This window comes from Rattus rattus, chromosome 2 (genome assembly GCF_011064425.1).
Source record: "Rattus rattus isolate New Zealand chromosome 2, Rrattus_CSIRO_v1, whole genome shotgun sequence".
Lineage (NCBI taxonomy): Eukaryota > Metazoa > Chordata > Mammalia > Rodentia > Muridae > Rattus > Rattus rattus.
The window spans coordinates 111,421,634-111,441,777 of record NC_046155.1 but is presented as its reverse complement, the minus strand read 5'-3'; the positions used below and the strand labels follow the sequence as shown (position 1 = coordinate 111,441,777).

At 42.2% G+C, this 20,144-nt stretch overlaps 1 protein-coding gene across 2 annotated transcripts in view; it reads right to left on the bottom strand.

The window, feature by feature from the left end:
- The window catches only part of LOC116891860 (NADP-dependent malic enzyme, mitochondrial), a 136,057-nt gene extending 116,195 nt beyond the window's left edge, over positions 1–19,862 (bottom strand). Inside the window, exons 1-2 of one of the 2 annotated variants that reach the window (XM_032893258.1) lie at positions 19,834–19,862; positions 19,305–19,502 (exon numbers count right to left, since the gene is read on the bottom strand). In XM_032893258.1, the coding sequence (XP_032749149.1) occupies positions 19,305–19,487 (183 nt within the window). In that variant the 5' untranslated portion in view covers positions 19,488–19,502; positions 19,834–19,862. Of the gene's footprint in view, positions 1–19,304; positions 19,574–19,833 lie in introns of those variants that run through there. The other variant, XM_032893259.1, reaches the window with a different exon arrangement.
- Positions 19,863–20,144: the final 282 nt, after the last annotated feature.

Below are 20,144 nucleotides of genomic sequence, written 5' to 3'. Positions count from 1 at the left end.
CTAGGCACACACAGCACATCCAAGGTCATACAGCTGGGGAGCAGCACAGCTGTGTTCCCTTCTGCAATCAGACTTCTAAACTAACAGAGGCATTGCAGATACCAAGGGGAAAGGAGATTACCGCTTACTGTAGGTTTTTATAAAAAAATAAAAAAGAAGAAAAATTGTGATGATTCACACTACACATTGTAAGAAATAAGAATTAACTACATGTTTCTTCATGGACTTTTTTTGAAGCTGTACTTTTTAAAGGGGCAGAAATCCTTGGAGTGGTAGGTGGGGAGAGATTCCTCTTGGCTGAACTGGCCTCGGACTTAACTATGTAGCTGCCATGACTTTAAATCTCTGATTCTCCGGTCTCCACCTTCTGGGTGTTGGATGACAGGCACATGCCTAGTTTATGTGGTGCTATGGATTGAACCCAGGACATTGTGCCTGTTAGGCAAGCATTCTACCAACTGAGCCCCTCTTCTCTTCTAGCGCAAAGTTTCTGAAACTCTTATTACTATGGTGCCAAAGTTCGTAAAAGAGTTAAGAGACTAAATCAAATTCATTAGGAGCATTTGTCGGATGTGCTTAGGGAGCACTTCAGACAGATGTTATCATCTTAGGAGGCTGAAATTGGTGAGATCTTTCAAAATAGAGACATTTGGACATGAAGGATCATGGAGTTAGCTTTTCCAGGCCCACACAGCCAGTATGTAGCATGTACAAGCCCCGAGGCCCCGGATTTCACAAGCTATACAGCCTCCATTGCTTACCTGGCGTCTCTCCATTAGAATGTGTAGGACTGTACTCCCAATTGTGGTTGAAAAGACCCTAGGGAAGTCAACACCAGAGTGCATTCCTTATCTCTAAGAGAATGTTGGTTGGTTGGACGGAAAGGACTAGTCAATTACCAGCCATAGACATCTCGGGGTCAGAGCTTCAGAGACAGTCTATTCGTCTGTAATTAATGTCTTCTTTCTGCTGCTTCACTTTGTCTCGGAAGTTTGCTCCTTTCTATAGAAGTCTGTGGCTATTGTTTTCCTAGTCATGAAATGTCTATTATTGCTGAGCCTAAAAGGGAGCTGAAGAATTAATATCTATCCTTCACCAATAGAAACACTTGGGCTGAGTCTCCTCAGATAATCTGATTCAGGAGAATAAATAAAAATGATTCAATCACAGCAGAATGCTTCTATTTTTAATTAGTACTCAGTATCTTGAAGCGCAAAGCTCCCACCCAAATACTTATCCTAGGGGTAAACATGTCCCCACCCGTTGTTGTGCCCCTGCTGGCACGGAATATACACTTCAGCATCTGAGTCCTGAGTGTAAGGGATGCCTGCCTAACAAAGGCTCAGGGACGCTCTGTGAGGACCCTGTCCTGGAAACCGAATCTGAGCTTCCCACTGGTCCGCACTCAAAGTGAACGTAACTTTCAGAGGAACAAATGATTCATAGTCTCATTTATTTGAGTCTCAATGGTCTTGAACAGAAATCCATTATGTTTTCTTTAAACCGAGAGTTCAAAGGGATTAAAAATGGAGCTCTACATTAAGCAGGAAGCTTCAGGGAAAAGGAACCAGCATAGCTTTCCTAGGGACGCTATGAACACGTGGTTTCTCAGTTTTACATGGCTCCAAATCTCTAAGACAGCACCACTGGAGGACTGGAGACGGCTTGTAGTTAGGTGTATGAGGAGATAATTAACTGAGTGGACCCGATTTGAATCGGGATGCTCTTCTGGATGATGACCAGAATGTGGATTTGGGGTGGAAAGAGTGGATGAGGTCAGCATTGACCTGGAGCCTCAGGCCAAACCTTGCCACATGAGGTTTCCATTGCAGTGACCTCCACCAGTAGAGACTGTGGGGAGAATCATAAACACAGGTCCTTGAAGCAGGAAAACGTGGCAACAGTAAGACTGTGACTACCCTTCAGGGATTAGTTCAAATCCTTCCAGAGTGTCCCCTCCTTCAAAGGAGGGTTTAAGTGTGGTGACATCACAGAGCATTTTGTGTAAAAGGCAGCCAGAGGATATGGAGGAGAGACCAGTGTAGCTTTCGCCCCAGGCTATACTGGCTCACTCTGACTGCGCAGGCTGTGGCCTCCTGTGGTTTCCTTAAGATGCTGTCTTATGTGCCAACAGTGTTAAGATGCACTAAAGTGACAATGACCAGATCTGCCTCCTCTGGTCTGTTGCAGGTCTCACACCTCATTTTTATCCCTCCTCACCTCCCACTGTCTGACGTGCTCTACTTTCAGAATCGTGCTTCCCATACAACACGCAGCCCTCTGCTTCTCAGTTTACACCACTAACATACTTTTTTTTGGTTCAGCTTCTTTTCTTCTTGTTTGTACCATTGACTGTCAGTCCCAGATACATCACTCCCTCTCATCCTGTCCTAAGATCTGATCTCCAGGATGTTAACTTTTTCCCCACTTTCCTATAGAGAAACATGGTGATTTTTTTCTTTTTTTAGATTTCAAGAGAGATCGAGATCAACATGCTAATGCTAGGGCATTAGTAAAACACATATAATGACTTGTTTTCTATTTTATTGGTGTCAGTGAAGTACCATAAAAGCAGATCTTAAAAATACACACAATTTCCCCAAAGTAGGGTAATGCCAGGGCATTGAGGTCGGAGTGGGTGGGTAGGAGTGGGAGCATCCTCATAGAAGCAGGGGGAGGGGAGGAGATATGGGAAAGGAGGGAAAGGGGATAACATTTGAAATGTAAATATATAAAATATCCAAGAAAAATAAAATTAAAAACAAAAACCATACACACGGAATGCATGATAATTTATGCTAGTAGTCCCAGAAATTGGAAAGCTGAGACACAAGGATAGAGAATTGAAGCTAGCTTGGGCTACACAATGAGACCACAACTTTCCATCTTCAAATAATGTGTACATACATACATAATACATATATGTGTGTATACATTCATATGTGCATGCACATATATATTTCCTTTGAGGAAATTTGCAATTTGAAATATTTCACATATATTCCTAACCAATTCATTTTCGTGTGTGTGTGTGTGTGTGTGTGTGTGTGTGTGTGTGTGTGTGTGTGTATGAGAGAGAGAGAGAAAAAAACAAATAATTTTTAGTAATCCTTATACTATTCTCTGGACAAAACTATGACCTTCTGTCAAGTAGAAAATATGAAAATAGAGAACATTCTTAACTCACCTGATAAGAAAACAATAGTAAAATAGTGAAATACTTTAGAAAGTAAAAAATTGTAACATACACACACACACAAAAGGAAAATGCTATAGGGGAAGGTTATTTAACAAAAACCATTAACACAGCATCTCTTTCTGAGTGGGCTGATAGGATCTACACTTCTGAGGCAAATGCCAGTAAAAGAAGCACTTCCTGTGTAAAGAACGGACCTAAGAGTCCTTTGGATCTGCAAACCATCAGCTAAATGGATGCAAATGTGTTTACAGATTTTTCTTCTTTGAAGCTACAATGTCATGAAATGTTTACAGTGTTAGATTCCATTATAAAAATTTGTTCTTTTGAAGGGGAGATGAGTTAACCACAATGGTCTTAGTCCACAGTGAGTTACATACTCTCAAAGACTTTGGAACCCATGGTGTTTTTAAAATCAAAGATCTTTTACAGTTGTACAAGTCATGCAATTTGGTGTGTAAGATTGAAACACCAAAGAATATTTTATTTTGAGAAATGTTTCATTACTGAACTTTCTACAATGTCTGGGCACAGTGGTTAGAATCATACCATATGACATACAACCTTACCTAGATGTTACCAAATAAACCATAAACAACAGGAGTAGGCTTACAACAGTATCTCCATTGCTTGTTCTATTAAAATTCTACTTATGAAAAATCTTTAAGCAGCTTTTTACTTAGGCAAGTAGCTGATACTTGGCCAAACTAGCCAAGAAAATCATTCCTGCAAGCTTCTGATTTTCTATTTTTGTTCTCCAGGAATCGTGGTTCATAAAGACAAACTAGAACTTGGCAAAGAGAAAGGCAAACTCAACTTCAATCCAGTGGAGCCAGTCACAACATTTTGCCCATGGTTAAATTTGTGAAAGGTTCATACTGCAGGAACTCTAAATCTTTTTTATTCTACCCAGGTGCTGGGGGTGGGGGGAGGAAGCATAGTAAAGGAATTGGGAGAAGGAAACTGTGATTTCTAAATTATGGAAATTCTATCCATTTTCTTTTGTGTCTGTGCACATGCATCTGGATGTATATATGTGTGTTTGTGCATGTGTGAGTGCACAAGTGTGTGTGTGTGTGTGTGTGTGTGTATGTTTGTGTATGTGTGTGTAGGCTAGAAGTCAACTTTGAGTTTCATTTCTTGGGTGTTATCCATCTTATCCATCTTATGTTTTGAGACAGAGTCTCTTATTGGTCTGGAACTTGATTATTACATTAGGCTAGATAGAGCTTCAGAGATTCTTCTGTCTTAGCCTTCCCATTGCAGAGGCTATAAGAGCTCACCACTATGATTCTTGCATTCCAAATACTTTCTCAAGTAAGCTGCTTACCTAGCCCTTCGTTTTGAGTAAAAGGAAGTATTTTTCCTTCAGGAGTCTAAGACAAAAAAGCAAGTTTTTTGAGCTCTTAGAGCTTCAGAAATGGAGTGTCATTATGTTTTTGTGATGCAGACTTGGTACCAGTTATTGTATAGGTGGCTAGAAAATGAAATACCAGCTAATACAAACATGCATTGTAAGTGACAACCTTCTCTACATTCTGGGAGATAAAAGTCAAAACTGGAATGTTGTTTAATGAAAACAGAACCAGAATAAAGACAGGTGTTAGATAAAAAGCAATGACATCAATATTTATAACAAAACACTTTAAAGATCCCAACTCCATCATCCCTCACATTTTTACAGTCCTAAAGAAACCTTTGAGGAAATTTACAATTTGAAAGATCTCACACATATTCCTAACCAACTCATTTTCTAATATTTAAGACTGATGACTGACAAGCAGAACTTCTGACAATGGCGTTAGCTATGGTTTTATTTTGTTTAATTTTCTAGGAAAAGGCTTAAAAATGTAACATCCTTGTTAAGCAGTGTAAACCTATGGTGGATAAATATGAGGCTTCCATTTTTCCTGAATATTAGCAATAATTCTTAGACTTGCTACTATGGAGCTCATGGAATTCTGGTAGAAAACCTATTTCTTGTTTCTTCAGCTCTCACATTTGACTCCCTCATCACCAGCCATATCAGATCCTCAGCATCTTCCTCAGGGGAGTTGAATGCCTTTGCCAGTAGTTTCTGTGATTTTACAAGTTTACCTGGAGCCTATCATAGGTCAATAGGTAGTTATTGAATTTATCAGTGAATGGTCTCAGGAAATCTGGAGTTGATTCATGCCTTATTTTCTGGTAGATCAAGGATATTGTATAGCTATTTCTTTTCTCTTAGAGGGAAGTGAGGCTCAAAAGAATCAAGAGCTAAATAAAATCTACAAGGTTCAAAAAGTCCCTGAAATTTACAAGACTCACAGAGCCCATGCTCACAGTTAAATAAACAATAAATAATTACTGAGGAGAAAAGAGTCTCTGATTAGCCAAGCTGCCTGAAAATTGTACAGAGACACAGCTGTTGTGAGTCATTATCTATTCTGGTGTGAGTCTTTTAGTGATGCAGCTGTCTTTGATTAACCCTTATTTCTCAATATAGTTTTTTTTTTTTAATGTGTTCATCTTGTCATGCTTCTGGGTTTGTTTTGTTGTTGTTTTGTTTTTTTTTGCAGTGATATGATCTCAAAGACAGTCCTAAAGCTGACTGAACCTTCATGCTACACTCTCCTTTATCTTTAAAATTTTAATTTTGTCTCTTCGTTTTCATGGTTGTTTCGACTGGTTAAATATTCCCCTAAGCAACCCTTCATCCAATAAATTCACTGATTCACTAAGTGAGGCTTAGGTAAAATAATTTCTTTTATCTGTCATCAGTGCTGTATCTAAAGAGTGGTGACTTGAATGAAGTGGTTGCCACAGGCTCATATTTTGAATTATTGGTCACTAGTTGGTAGAACTGTTGGGAAATATTGAGAGGTGTGGACTTGTTGGAGGAAGTGTGGCCTTGGAGAATGTGTCACTAGGAGTGGGCTTGAGGTTTTGAGGTTTCTTTTTCTCCCTCCTTTGCCATCTTCTAATATGTCTACACAGAGCAAAAAAATAAAATCACTTATTATCATAAATCATAACATGTTCCTCATTGCCTAGAAGCATTTAGTAATACTTGCTTTATAGCAAAGACTCCTAGCTCTTCCCACACCTCGCATCCTCACCCCAGTCTTCTGCAGCCTGATTTTATGCAGCTTCTCCTCTCTCAGTGTACTCTACTGGCCTATCTACTGTTATTTCTCAGAAACTGCCATGTGAAACCACTTAGTGCCTCCAGACTCCATACCAACTGTTTCTTCAGCTCAAAACGCATTACATCTGGCTTCTTTTGATAGCTTTCTGTTTGGGTCTCTTATTCAGTATCACTTATTTCAGAAGTTCTCTCTTTGGCACCTGAAGGGAATTCTGTATTAAGCATGTTATAGTTTAGATACCTTCCCCCCAGACTCATGTGCTAAAGGATTGGTGTTCTGCTGGTGGCAGTATTGAGAAGTAAGTCCATCAATGGATTCATCTATCAATGAAATCATTTGTCATTGATGAAGTTCAGAGCTGAATCGGCTATTGGGAGGTTGTGTCTAGTTGGAGAAGGTCATCACTGAGCTTGTGGCTTTGAAGGCTATTTCTTTTCGCTAAACAGATTGTTTACTTTGGTGTGTGTGTGTGTGTGTGTGTGTGTGTGTGTGTGTGTGTGTATTCATATACACATGTCCCATGGCACACATGAGTGATGAGAAGACAACTAGAGGCAGTCAGTTCTCTTCTTCTACCATGTAGGTACTGGGAATTGAACTCAGGTCTGGTTTGGCAGCATCATCTTTACCTGCTGAATCATCTCACAAATATTTCATTCTCTCTCTCTCTCTCTCTCTCTCTCTCTCTCTCTCTCTCTCTCTGCTTCTGTCTCTCTCTGTTTCTGTGTGTGTATGTCTTTGCTTCTCTCTCTCTCTCTCTCTCTCTCTCTCTCTCTCTCTCTCTCTCTCTCTTTCTCTCTCTGCCTCTGTGTGTGCCTGTATCTCTCTATGTCCCTGTTTTTCTCTCTGTGTCTCTGTGTCTGTCTGACTCCCCCCACCCCAATGTATGTGTCTGCTATGTGGTGTCCAGTCTCCTAACAGACAGATGCACTGGCAGGAAGTGTGAAGTCCAGTGAAGAACCAAGACAGGATAAGAAGAAAAGAATTTTGTAGACTGGTAGCCTTGCGCAGCTTGGGGGTACAGTAACGATCTATAGGACACCCCCTAGAAAGCATTTTCTAAGGAAGAAGCAGCTATGGAAACAAGAGACAAAGGAAAGGATGGGCTGAGTTTTTCTATTTTACTTCTGTTCAGAAATAATCTATGTAAAGCACCTATAAAAGTACCTGACATGGTAAGAATTACATAAGGATTATTATTTTTAATATTACTGTCCCAGGGATTATGGGTTTAGAGGAGTTAGCTGACACAGTCTATTCAACTGGCAGAAGGTTATAGAATATCTGACTGCTTAATTCAACAAGAGAGCTGTTGGGGATGGTCAGGACCCTCCATTTCTGAAGCTGGGACCAGTAACCAATGGCAACCAATTACTGGAGATACTGACTGTTTCACTGAAGCTCTGTCACAGCTGTCCCATCAGCACCTATGTCAGACCTTGCCACAAGCCTCAGTCAGTGTCTGAGGCTCCACAGACAGGCAAGGAGAAGCTGCTTCGCATTCTTGTGAGAGCAGAGAGGAATGGGTTAACGCTGATGGGTGGATTTCAAAGACTGTTTCTAAAAATGGCTGTTAATCGCTTTTTCTAGACATCAACTATCCCTCCTCCTGTTTCACCAAGCAGCAGCTGTGTTGCTATTTGCTGTCCCTGTGACCTCAAACGGTTTTACCAGTCAAAACAAATAACTATGGGCTAGAAGAGATCAAAAATAAAATAAAAGAGATAAGAAAGGAGAGTCTGACATAAGGGGTCAGCCTTCTGCCAGGAGCTTGTGGACTGCCTTTTAGGTCATATGACTGTAAAGAGAAATATAAATCTAGAAAGAAGGTGCAGTTCGGAAGATGCTTGTTCATCAGAATGGACACACAGGAGTGGCAGCAAGGGCTGTGTCAGCAGGTGCTTCGGTTTGAAGTACATGGCAATGATTAATATGGCGCCTGAGCTTCCCACTCTCCTTCTGGATGGGATGCTCTACACAGGCACGGACCAGGTCTTGAGCCTTTCCATGTCCGTGGTACACAGAGAGCTTGCGCTGTGTTAGAAATGTTAGAGATGTGGACTGAGAATTAATTGAAGGCTTACGATGCACTTTAGATACATTGTTCCATTTAATCATTAGAAGAACCTATCAAGAAGGTATATTTTATTGTCTTTCCCACCACAGATGGGGAAACAACCTCAAATAAATAGCTTTCTAAAGACCCCGAACCTAGTAAACGGCAGGGCTGGGATTAGAATTGTAGTAGTCCACTTTTAACTGCTATACCTAAGAACCTCATGCTGGGATTTATTTTGGTTCCAACATCCAGGGGTCATATATGGTGATGGGTTTCTTAAAATATTGGTCCCCAGGTAACACAAGGCATCATGTGGCAAAAGACAGCGTGTGTGTGTGTGTGTGTGTGTGTGTGTGTGTGTGTGTGTGTGTGTGTGTGTGTGTGTATGTGTGTGTGTGATGTGTATGTGTGTGTGTGTGTGTTTGTGTGTGTGTGTGTGTGTGTGTGTGTGTGTGTGTGTGTGTGTTTGTGTGTGTGTGTGTGTGTGTGTGTGTTTGTGTGTGTGTGTCCCCTCTGATATCTCTCCCTCTTCTTATGAGGACGTCAGTATTCAATCCTGAGAGCTCCACCAGGATGGCTGATAATCCTAATCACCTCGCAATGTCCCCACCTCTGAATATCATACAGAGTATAGTAAGAATCTACTCTAGAAATATGATAAGAATTAAAATTCATCTGAGTACTCAAGGAATGCATTTTAAATCATATTTGAAAACACAGGATGCTCTGATCCCCAGTTCCCTAGATTTTAGGCTACATGTTCTGTTGCCCAATACCTGGTTACAGGTAATGGTTCTTGATGGGTCAAAACAGCGGATTCCAGCCGAACATTTTCCTTCACCTCCAAAGTCCTTGGACCTATTGCCAGTTACAGCAGGTCTAAGTCTATTGCATCAGTTCATAAGGACAGATAGTCTCATCCAAAAGATGGTATTTCTTAGATGAAACACACCTAGCCCAACTTCAGAGCAGAAAATGTTTTCTAGAGACATATTTTCCCCCTCAAAATATGTATGGGTAGAATGAAGATTGTTGCTGGATTTAAAATTCTCCACGTACCATGGACAGGTTTAAAAATAATTTATATTGTCAGATTAAATGTTTTATTTTTATTTTTCAAAAAAGCTGAAAGAGAGCAGTTGCTGTATTGTCTTCATCCCAGTTGTTTCTGATCTGCTGGGGTAGAAGGGATATAATCTAAGTGCTGTTCATTGAGCGTATGCTATGACTGGCTATGTGTGTCTAAGAAAAAGTCTTGGATCTAAATATAACACACATTATGGAGACAGGCACATGACTAGTATGTGAACACTGAGACAAAATTGGAGAAGGGCCAGTGCCACCTACGTATGTGTCAAAAGAAAACAGAGGATGGACAAATGGCCTTCGCGTGGCACTCAGTGAGGTGTGGCAGAGGAGACACTGGATTCTGGAGTGTGCTGGAGATTTTGATAAGTGACCTGATGTAAATGTGACTTCCGTCTTTGTGCAACATAAACAAGCAAGCAAACAGACGAGAAGACCATGTCCAAGTGCTGGAGACTTTAACTCTATTTGCCAAATTAGAGATTTTGTCATTGTGATGGTTCGGATGGGCTCATGTATTTGAACACTTGACCTCCAGCTGGTGGTGTCTGGGAAGACTGTGTCATGTTTAAGAGGTGGGGCCTCAGTAGCGAAAGTGGGTCCGGCTTCACTTTCTGTTCTCTCCTGCTTCCCGGATATGAAAGCAATGTGACTAGCTGCCTCCTGCTAGGTTTGCCTTCCTTTCCTCTCCATGATGGACCACCTCCCCTCAAACTGTAAGATAAAACAAAGCCTTCCAGTACACTGTTTCTCTTCAAATCAGGCCCATGAATGAAGGCTACTCACGTACTGTCCATTCCACCACAGCAGCGATGGGTGGCCAGCCTCTTATGGCTTCACTTACACCTCTTCCTCATCGTCAGCTTCACCTGCCAGCTCTGAGGCATTAATCCACACCTGCCCCAACCCCCAGTGAGGAGAGCACAGCTGCACATCTCTTTCACGCTCCATACAGATGTCATTCTCATTACACTTACCCAGCAGGCTGAATCTGCCTACAGGTCTTCCCTGGTCCTCACCTGCACCTGCCTTACGCTGCATGGTCCTCACAGGCAGAAGAATGCTGATTTTGCCCCAACTTAAGTATCCACTGATTCAGGTGGAATAGGGACTCATAAAAATAGCCACCAATGAATTGAATATGTAACATAATGAGTTTGGGTAGAATTACACATACTTAAAGAGTGACTAGAAGACACTTAGTAATATCTAAAGCTCCCTCCAGTTTGAGGATTCCCTGATGTGAGCCAAGTAAGTAGAAATCATAACAACCAGTCAATGGCCATATAATGGAACAGGAATGTATTAGTTATTACCATGGGAAGACACAGCCCATCGAGCTGCATACAGAAAGTTTCAAGTAAGAGGGATCTTGTAAAATGGAAGTTTAGTGCGCACAAGGGTGCAGGTATGGGCCGTAAAATGAGATAGCCTAGTTTTAAGTACCACTGGGCCACACTTACCAGAGAGAGCATGGAGCAGTTAGTTATCTACTTGCTGCCCCTTTTCCTCATCTGTAATCTAATGTTTACCTCAAAGGGTTGCGATAGTGCAACAAATGAGTTAAGACCTGTGTAAACTGCCCTGAATGGTTTTGCATATAATGTATCTCCTGAAAGTGCTAGCTGTTTGAATCTTCTCCCTAACAACACTAAAGAAAAACTGACATAATAGGTACCTGAACTGGGCTCCTCCATGCTTTTCTTAAAACCACAGGAGAGGGGATAGGGACAATGAACCAAGCTGGAGTTTCCCTACAGTGCATGCCTGGTGGTTTCAGCCTAGAAGTCAGTCAACAGCCAACAGCTGCACAACGTGAAGAGATGCTCATTTGGGCCAATGAGAAGGGCATCCTTTTGTTTTGCAAGAGGAATTAACAGAGCCTGCTTTCTCCATAATTCTACACTGCAGCAAAAGTGTTTCAAGAAAAAGAGTGTGGGTGCTCTGCTATTTCACAATCAAACAAAAGACAGAAAAACAAAAATCTCTCCTTGCAGACCATTCAGCTGCACCCTTGTTCAGCCTCTCGTTTCCAGTCACTGTAAAAGTAAACACAGCTTTGACTTTTTTTTCTTATTCAAGTCCCTCAAAAGCTGATGATCTTTCTATTAAAAATCCCCTCTCCTCGAATTACTGGGTATATTTCCCTCTCTTCTGTGTCCTTTCGGAAAGAACTGTGTTTTAACCAGGCTGCCTGGCAACCCTTTGGGTACAGAATGAATGCGTGCTTTTAACCACTGACCTCGGCACCTCCAGTTGTAGACTTTCATCACACAATCAGCAATCATAGAGTGTCTTTTGTGCTCTGCCTCAGAAGCGCAGTCAAATGCCACCCCAAAGGACTTCCAAATGTCCTTTCTCCACATCAAAGTGAAGGGATTGTAAGTGAGCTGTAATCTGTGTCTCAAACAGAAGTGCTCACATTAGAGTCCTGCAATGGCCAACATATCAAAAGGCTACTTTCCCACCCTCTCTGTGAGACTGGCATTTAGAAAGCAGAGAGCAGATAATAAAAGACATCTTTGGTAGAGGTGGCAAAAATGCAAAGTCAAATAAAACCAATAAAGTCATAAACCTCAGGGTCTACAAAGGCCCAGGGCAACCAAGAGAAACCAAAGTAGGGAAACTAGAGATGGCCTTGAAAACACGTCCAAAGAAAGTTCATAGTGAGCCAAGCCTTAGAACCTTCTGAGATGCCATTTGGCCCAGGTCAGAGCCAGACAGCACATATTTCTGTAAAGGATTTGTCATCCATGCAGTTGCCTATATGATCTGCACATTGCTGTTTACAACTGCTTTTAAAGCCGGTAGCAGAAAGTTAATTGTAAAAGCTTGAAGTGAGACTAGTACGAAAAGAGTTTCACTCATATATTACAAATGCATCAGCCTCTAAACGTTAACCTGGGTGTTATTTACTCAATAACTTTGCCTCATTAGAAATCATTGCCCAAAATGGAAAAGATACTGGGATGTTAAGAAATTCTGCAAGGAGCAAATAAAGTTCCCAATATACCTGTCTTACAAAGCAGACATTTTCAGATACTGACATCCAAACCAGGCTTGCATTTTTTAAATGCTGTAGAGTTGACTTAGCACTGTGCATGTCACCTTAGGCATTCATTGGCAATGGATTGTGACATTTTTATGAAGAACATACGGACACTCATCTGGCACATGGTCTATGTTCTCTAGAGAATGAGTCACCTATTTACAGCCACGTGCTTATGAGAAAACACTTTGCAAATGAACTTCAGGTTCCAGGAACAGTAAGTCTCCCTGCAGAGCTTCTGGCACCTTCCCAAATGTTCCTTTTCCAGGTATTTGGGGGCGAAGCTGTACCTGCTGTGGCATCCTTGCATCCCTGTCCTCTACTTCTGATGCCCTAGAGCAGTGCTGTGATCCTTTAATACAATTTCTCATATTGTGGTGACCCTAACCATAAAATTATTTTGTTGCTACTTCAATTACTGTTATGAATGCAAATATGAAGGAAATATAAAATTATTTCCTTGCTACTTCAATTTTGTTGCTACTTTAATTTTGTTGTTACTTTTTTATATAAAATAAAAAATTATTTTGTTGCTACTTCAATTACTGTTGTGAATGTAAAGGCGAGAACACTGCCTCAGAATTCCCATTTCTTTCTTTCTTTTTTTTTTTGTTTTACTTTTCTTCTAATGAATGGTTATAAAAAATGTGTTTTCCAATACCTCATAAGAAATAACATTATGTAGCAGAGGTAAAGAAAACAAATTATTTCCCCAAATCCATGTACATATGTAACTAAGCAACTTGTTACACATTTACAAAGTATAAGCAAGCAATTTAGTTTTCTCAGCCAGTTTCTCTTATTGGCAGGCAGCAATTTGCAGTTACAAAGAAAGGGGTAATTATTTTATTATTTATTTTTGAAAGTAATCTTGTAAGAAACTTAAAAGAATCACAAATCTAAACTTTTATATAAAAATCAATCATATCTAACTTAAATCCCCCAAAAGCATATCTACTCATTGGCAAATCTTTTCTTTTTTTTTAAGATTTATTTATTTTATTTATATGAGTCCACTATCGCTGTCTTCAGACGCATCAGAAGAGGGCATCAGATCCCATGACAGATGGTTGTGAGCCATCATGTGGTTGCTGGGATTTAAACTCAGGACCTCTGGAGGAGTAGTCAGTGCTCTTAACCACTGAGCCATCTCTCTAGCTCCTCTTTGGCAAATCTTAATAAATCATATAAGGAAGCTGAAGGCAAAAATGGGTACAAGAATTCAGTCATCACCAGTCCAGTCTCAGTGTGAGTCACAACCTCCAGTGCTCCCATTGTTCTTGGTCCCTGACAATAAAGGGTCACTAGCTTAACTAATGAGAGTGTCACTTCAGAATTCCCATTTCTGCCTGAATCTCTTTGCTTCCCCTACTTGTTGGAGCAGGAATGGAAGCCCCATGGCATCAAAAATGGAGGATGGGGACTCAAGGACACTGGATTACTGCCTGAAGCTGGACCTCCTGCCTCGGATCCATGCTCTAGCTATCCAATGTGTGCCCATCCCACTGGATATGTCAATAATGGCAATGCAGAGCTTAGGGGAGGAGATGCACTAAAGAAGGACTTCTGGTGAAAAGAGATGTGAAGGGAAATGAGGAATTTAGGAAAACCCGCAGAGGTTACTCTGAATGATCCACATAATGGCAGAAAATATACTCTGAACTTCTAAAGTAAGACACTTGTGTGTTTTCCTTGGATGATCAGACTATGCAGACAATGGATTCCAAGGAGTTGGAATTTCCTAAGACTCATTCTGAGGAAGGAAAAGGTTGAGGTCCTGGTGCCAGCTAGAAGGGAAGTTTGTCTCCCACCAAGAGATTTACCCAGGACTGACATTTTCGGGATAGGCCAAGGACCAGGAGACAGTAATGTGTTCATAATGAGCCAATGATAGAGAAGACCATGGCTTGACCAGTGCTGCTGAGTTACACTCTTGATCTCTCTCTAAACCCAAATCTTATGCCAGTATCTGGAGTGTGGATACAAGGGTACCACTGAATCTAGTCCTTTGTTCCTCTTCCCAATGCAGTCATACTGGATACATATCCCTCCTCTGATTTTCACTATTACTTGTGTCTTTAGTTGGCCTACTGGGGACAGGTAGCTGAGCTATCTTGTCAGGCTACCAGTGATCTAACAACTCTGATAACAACTTGACTCCTTTACTCATTCTGCCTGTTACACTGTGGGCTGCATACTGAGGTATGTCAGCCAAGAATCCCTGACTAAATGGAGCTTAAATTAGTCACTGGAGGGCTGGATCTATAACTCAACAGAATGTTTGTCTAGCTTGAAGAAGCTAGCTCCGATGAGATATGTGAGAACAGAGTTGGTGTTAGTAGGGATGCAAAGAAAATAGACTTTAAGGTTGAGGAGAAATGGACAGAATAAATGAATGAAAGGTTCAGATACATATTTTCTGATAGTTTCTCCAAATATCTTTTCTTTAATGGTGGAGAATTTTTAGCTGAAAACATTGGTGCCAGAGGACTTACCCCCAACCCCCAAAGTTTCTGTTATAAATGAACATGTTACTAAATTTTGGTCCGGTGGATTTGAATAGAAGTGATATTTAAGTTTTCTAAACAGTGCCCTTAAGATCAATGTTTCCCTTACCCTTGGATTCTGTAGAATTGAAGGTATAGCAGGGGTTGCCATTTTGGACCATCAAATATAAAAGGCACAGTGATACTACTGAGCAACCAGATCAAGCCTCACTCCAACTCACAAATGCCTACCCAGACTTGTTAATTGGATGTGTAATTCTACCTTGTTTAAGACTGTGTATTTGGGGTTTATTTTGTCAGATTGGCCTGACTTAGCATAACTAACACAACTTCATTTAGCTGTCCTAAGCACATAGCCATAACATTTCTCAGCTGTTTACCACATAGCAATAGTAGGTCCATGAAGACAGGCCAGTAGTCAATAGTAAAAGGCTGAATTTCAATCCGATTTGCTCATTTCGTATTGAAATATTCAAAACAGCATTTGCATTTCAACTCCCTGCACCAGTGCGACAGCGGCTCGGGTCTGGAGTAAACTGCATATGGAATTCATGTTTAGTCAGTAATCCATTGTTTCTCTTTCAATCAATAAGCCTGGTTCTCTACCATATCTGACACTCAGGTCTCAGGAAGACATATCATTACTGATAGCTTCCACTTCTCCAAACAAGATGACCACCATCTCCTGAATAAAAGAAAGTCTACGAGGAGCCACTTCCCTCATCCACGGAGAGGAAGCAAAGTGTCACTAAGAAAAGGCAGGTGCTTCAAACACAAATTGTATTTGAACTTGAGTCTGAATGCTGAGGTGATTCCACTAAGACTTGTGTGTCCCCAGATCCTGAAGCCCTGAGGGTTGGTCACTTTTATATAGTCATGGACTGAAATATGACAAGTATGCATGGGAAGGAGGCTGTTTCAGCTCTGTCTTTAACTATCCCAGGGCCCGCTGTGTGGAAAGTGCCATTCAACAATCAGTGGTTTCAATACCTATTTCATTCATTACTTCCCTAGACATTAAGCACAGAAGATTAAAAAAAACCTGCAGAAAAAGCAAGTGACTGGTTCAATAGCATATTGTGTGAAAAAAATCACTGCTATTAGGGTCAAGTGGTAGGTATGCTCCTTCCGCAGGAGGCCATAGTCAATGAGAATGTAGTCAATGTGAGCACTGGGTTGGTAAGTTAGCATATTAATATTAATGGGGTTGAGGGGAAAAGGCTATGACTCAAGACAACTCAAGAGCAAATAGTTATTGAATGTCAAATCATACAAAGAACTTCATCTGATAGTTCAGTCTCTGTCCTCAAGTTGACCAGAATCTATTGTGGAAAAGAAACTAGTCAGCCACAATAATATTTTGCCAGAAGGAAACAGGGATAAAGCAAATGCCAAGAGGCTCACATTTAGATTGAGGAATGGATCAGGAGGGTGTTTCCCTCAGCCACAGAGAAGCCAATGAGACCAATCACAGATAGCATGCTCAGGACATGGTGGAGCTAGAACCAGAAGGCATCGATCACACAGTAGTAATAGTAACACCATACGAAGCCAGTCTTCTGGGTTTGTAACCCCATTAGGAAGAACAACAATATCAACCAACCAGATTACCCAGAACTCTCATGGACTAAACCACCAACCAAGGAGTACACATGGGGGACCCAAGGATGGCCTTGATGGGCATCAGTTGGAGGAGAGGCCCTTTGTCCTGTGAAGGCTCAATGCTTCAGTGTAAGGGAATGCCAGGGTAGTGAGGTGGGTGGGTGGGGGATCACCCTCACAGAAGCAGGGGGAAGGGTATGAGATTGGGGTCTGTGGAGGAGAAACCAGGAAGGGGATAACATTTGAAATGTAAATAAAAAATTCAATAAAAGAAAGATGGCAAAAGAAAGAGAAGTCTGTTTTCTGTCAGACAACCCCACTTCTCTTTCACCCTCCAGTTTCAATGTTTTCCTGACCTGCTCCAGATGGAACACACAGTACAATGGATGCATAGCCAGAACTGAATATTAGATCCCCAAGAACTTCTCTGTAACACTGTGGTTTAGGCACAGGTACACAACTTCATTCTTTCAGTCTTTGCTCACAGAGACCGTGCATTCTAGAAAAATGGCTACTCAGAGAGCTGCCCACTCACCACAGTACCAAAGGCCCTTCCGAAGCTGCCCCCTCCTTTTGCTCCTCTCTGGTAACGTTATTGTTCTGTTTAACCTCATTGCAATTGTCCCATCTAGCTGAGAGAAATCTTGAAGCCTTCTCTGGAAACACCAAATGCTGGGGGTCATCAGAGAGAAGAGAAGGGCATGTGAGTAGCTCCCTGGAAGATGGCTTCTTTACTGCAGAAGTGGGATGAAACCAGATCTCAGCAGCATCTCTGAGATCCCCCTTACCTCTGACCAGCGTCAGGCACCTTTAGAGATGCGTGGCATTATGAAACCTCAGGCCGCATACATTAATGAATAACCTCCCATAAACCTTGGGAAGACAAATCATTTGAATAACTTCCATAGGGGACAAGAATTGTTTTAGGGAATCAAAACCCAGGAATTAAAAATATTATTTTTGTAACTACTCACAAAACAACTGCTGGTTGGTAATGTAGCCATATGTCTGAGGCAATTGATAAAATAATCGAAACCTATAGTAGTAATATATTACTTTGCTCAGCAGAATCCCCCGTCTCTCCCCTCTTATGACATCTACAGTTTTTTGTTGTTGTTGTTGTTTTTTTGTTTTTGGTGGGGAACAATGTCTCCTCTAGTCTAAGACAATTAGTGTGGATGAACCTACCTTAAACCTTATCTTCAATTCTTTGTGGAGGCTCCAGGCTCCAATTGGCTTAAGTTACTGGTGATTGGTTTGGGAATGGGAAGAGAACCCCTACAGATTCTGAGGTAGCCTGCTTATACTTCATGTGAAGAAACTGACGAAGCTGGCATCACAAAGCTAGGGTAGAGACCAGAGCAAGACTACACCATTAGGGAGTCACCTCTGCTTCTTCATCAAGCCTCACCTGCAGCTCTTCCTCAAGATATGGTTTTGGTAAAGAATTTTTGTTGGCTGAAAGCTGTTCTCACCTTCTAGCATTACTGAAGTGATTCAAATGGACACAAATACTTTAAATGCTTAGGAGAGGAGCAGTGTATGGGGAACTCACGGTCTCTTTGGAGAGCAGGGTGTCAGTGTGACAAGTGTAGACGGAGCACAAAGACGCTTCTCTTAGTTTCTATTAACGCTATAGGAAACGATACATGGCATTGCACGGTTGGCCTCACCCTCTAAAACTGCAGTTTCCATACAGGTTGCCTCACTGGAATTTCACCATCCTGAATCAGAGAAACTATTAACGTTTCTGAGAACTTCATGCGTGAGGAGTGTTCACATTTCATATGCAGTAATTGCTTAGTAAGCACTTATGATATGAATTCAAATCCAATGGTTTTGAAATTTTTTTTACAATAATCAAACGAGGTAGGAATAGTAGGTTATCACTCACTCATATTAATTAGGCTGAAGAATATTGAGCCTGCTAGTTATGAGGAGGAGGGGGAGGTGGTGGGACTGGCTTCAGTCTTGGCTTCCGGTTTCTGTCCCCCACAATCCTCTGAACCAAAGATACAAACTTGACTGCTATAAGGAGGGGGTGCATTCCTAGGCTAATACACAGGTGTCTGCAGTGGGCTGAACATGGCCAAGGCATTAGAGACTTGCATTTGGTCACTTTGACCAAGACCCCTTTGTTCCGCATTGTGTTACAGGACTGGTTTAAATTCAGATCTTTAATTCTCCTTCCAGTACCAAAAGTTCTATAATTCTAGACTTTTCTGCCTTCCAGATTCATGTTTTCCCAAATATTCATCATAACCTTAGCTAACATTTATCTCCTTGGTGCCCAAGTCTGTGCTAAGAACTCTGCCTTTGTTTTCCTGTTTTTCCTTTTAAACCTTGCAACATTCCTAAGAAATCGCTAACAGATACTTTAACTCGCAGAGGTCAAATGAACTGTCCTCAAGATATGCTGGAAATCTGACTCTAGGTCAGAGGGAACATCGGGAATACTCACTGGGTCTGTATTGTTTTTGCTGAAGAAATTAAGGTCAGTAAAATCGATCACCTCTCTCCATGGCAAGAGGGGAACTAAAAGGCCAAAGCAAACAGAGCAATCTTCACGAGGCAAAACCAGAAGGGTTCTGGAAGGACGCCGTAGGCTTAGTCCCAAGCCCAAGGGGCGGGGCGTCCTTCCCTGCTAACCACAGGATCCAACGTCCACCCAACGTACCTTGTTGAGATGGGGGTTCCTGGTAACATCGTATCCGCGCTTCTTCAGGGGTACTGGGCGAGGCGGGCCGGGCTTGGAATGGCATCCCTGGGCGGGCGCGGAGAGTGCCTGGCGCCGAAGGCTGCCGCAGGCTAGGCGAGGTAGGGAGGTTAGCCATGCGCCAGTGCCCAGCGCGGCGCCCATGGTCCTGGCACAGACCTGGAACCAGGGCGAGACCAAGGTCAGGGGTGTCCTCTAGCCAAGCCAGGTCCTGCGCTCCAGTAGGACGCGGGACCTGAGCCGGGACACGTCTTCTCGGAGAGGCTGGGGGTTCCCAATGGATTCAAGGAGCTAGCCCCCGCCCCTCGTCCGAGGCCACCTGCTCCTTGCTTGGTTGCGACGTTCACCCCCGCAGCTAACAAAGCGAAAGCAAGCCCAGAAAGCAGATCCCGTGCGGGTGACAGCCCGTGCTGGCCTCCATACAGAGAATACTCTCCGAGGGGTCCCCGCACCCTCAGTACGTGTGGTTGGCCTTGTCTTCTCCACTTACCTGCCTAACTGGAGAAGCTCAAGTCTGTGCAGCCCCACTGCAGGCAGGTAGGGAAAGACGCTACTGTCCCCTGTCACACTCTGGCCAAAGGCAGCACCGCACCACTCAGGCAGTACGCGGGACTGCTGTGTTCAGTAAAAACCTTGCCTTGCGGGACCAGACTTCCCTTGAGGATACGCGTGGGGGCTCTTCGTAACAAGAAGATGAAGCTCACTTTCCTCCCACATGAGGGCTTTTGTGCTTTTGTACCCTGGCACTCTCTATCCAGAGGACTTGAGGATCATCATGCTCCCTGCCTCTTGAGCAAGGCC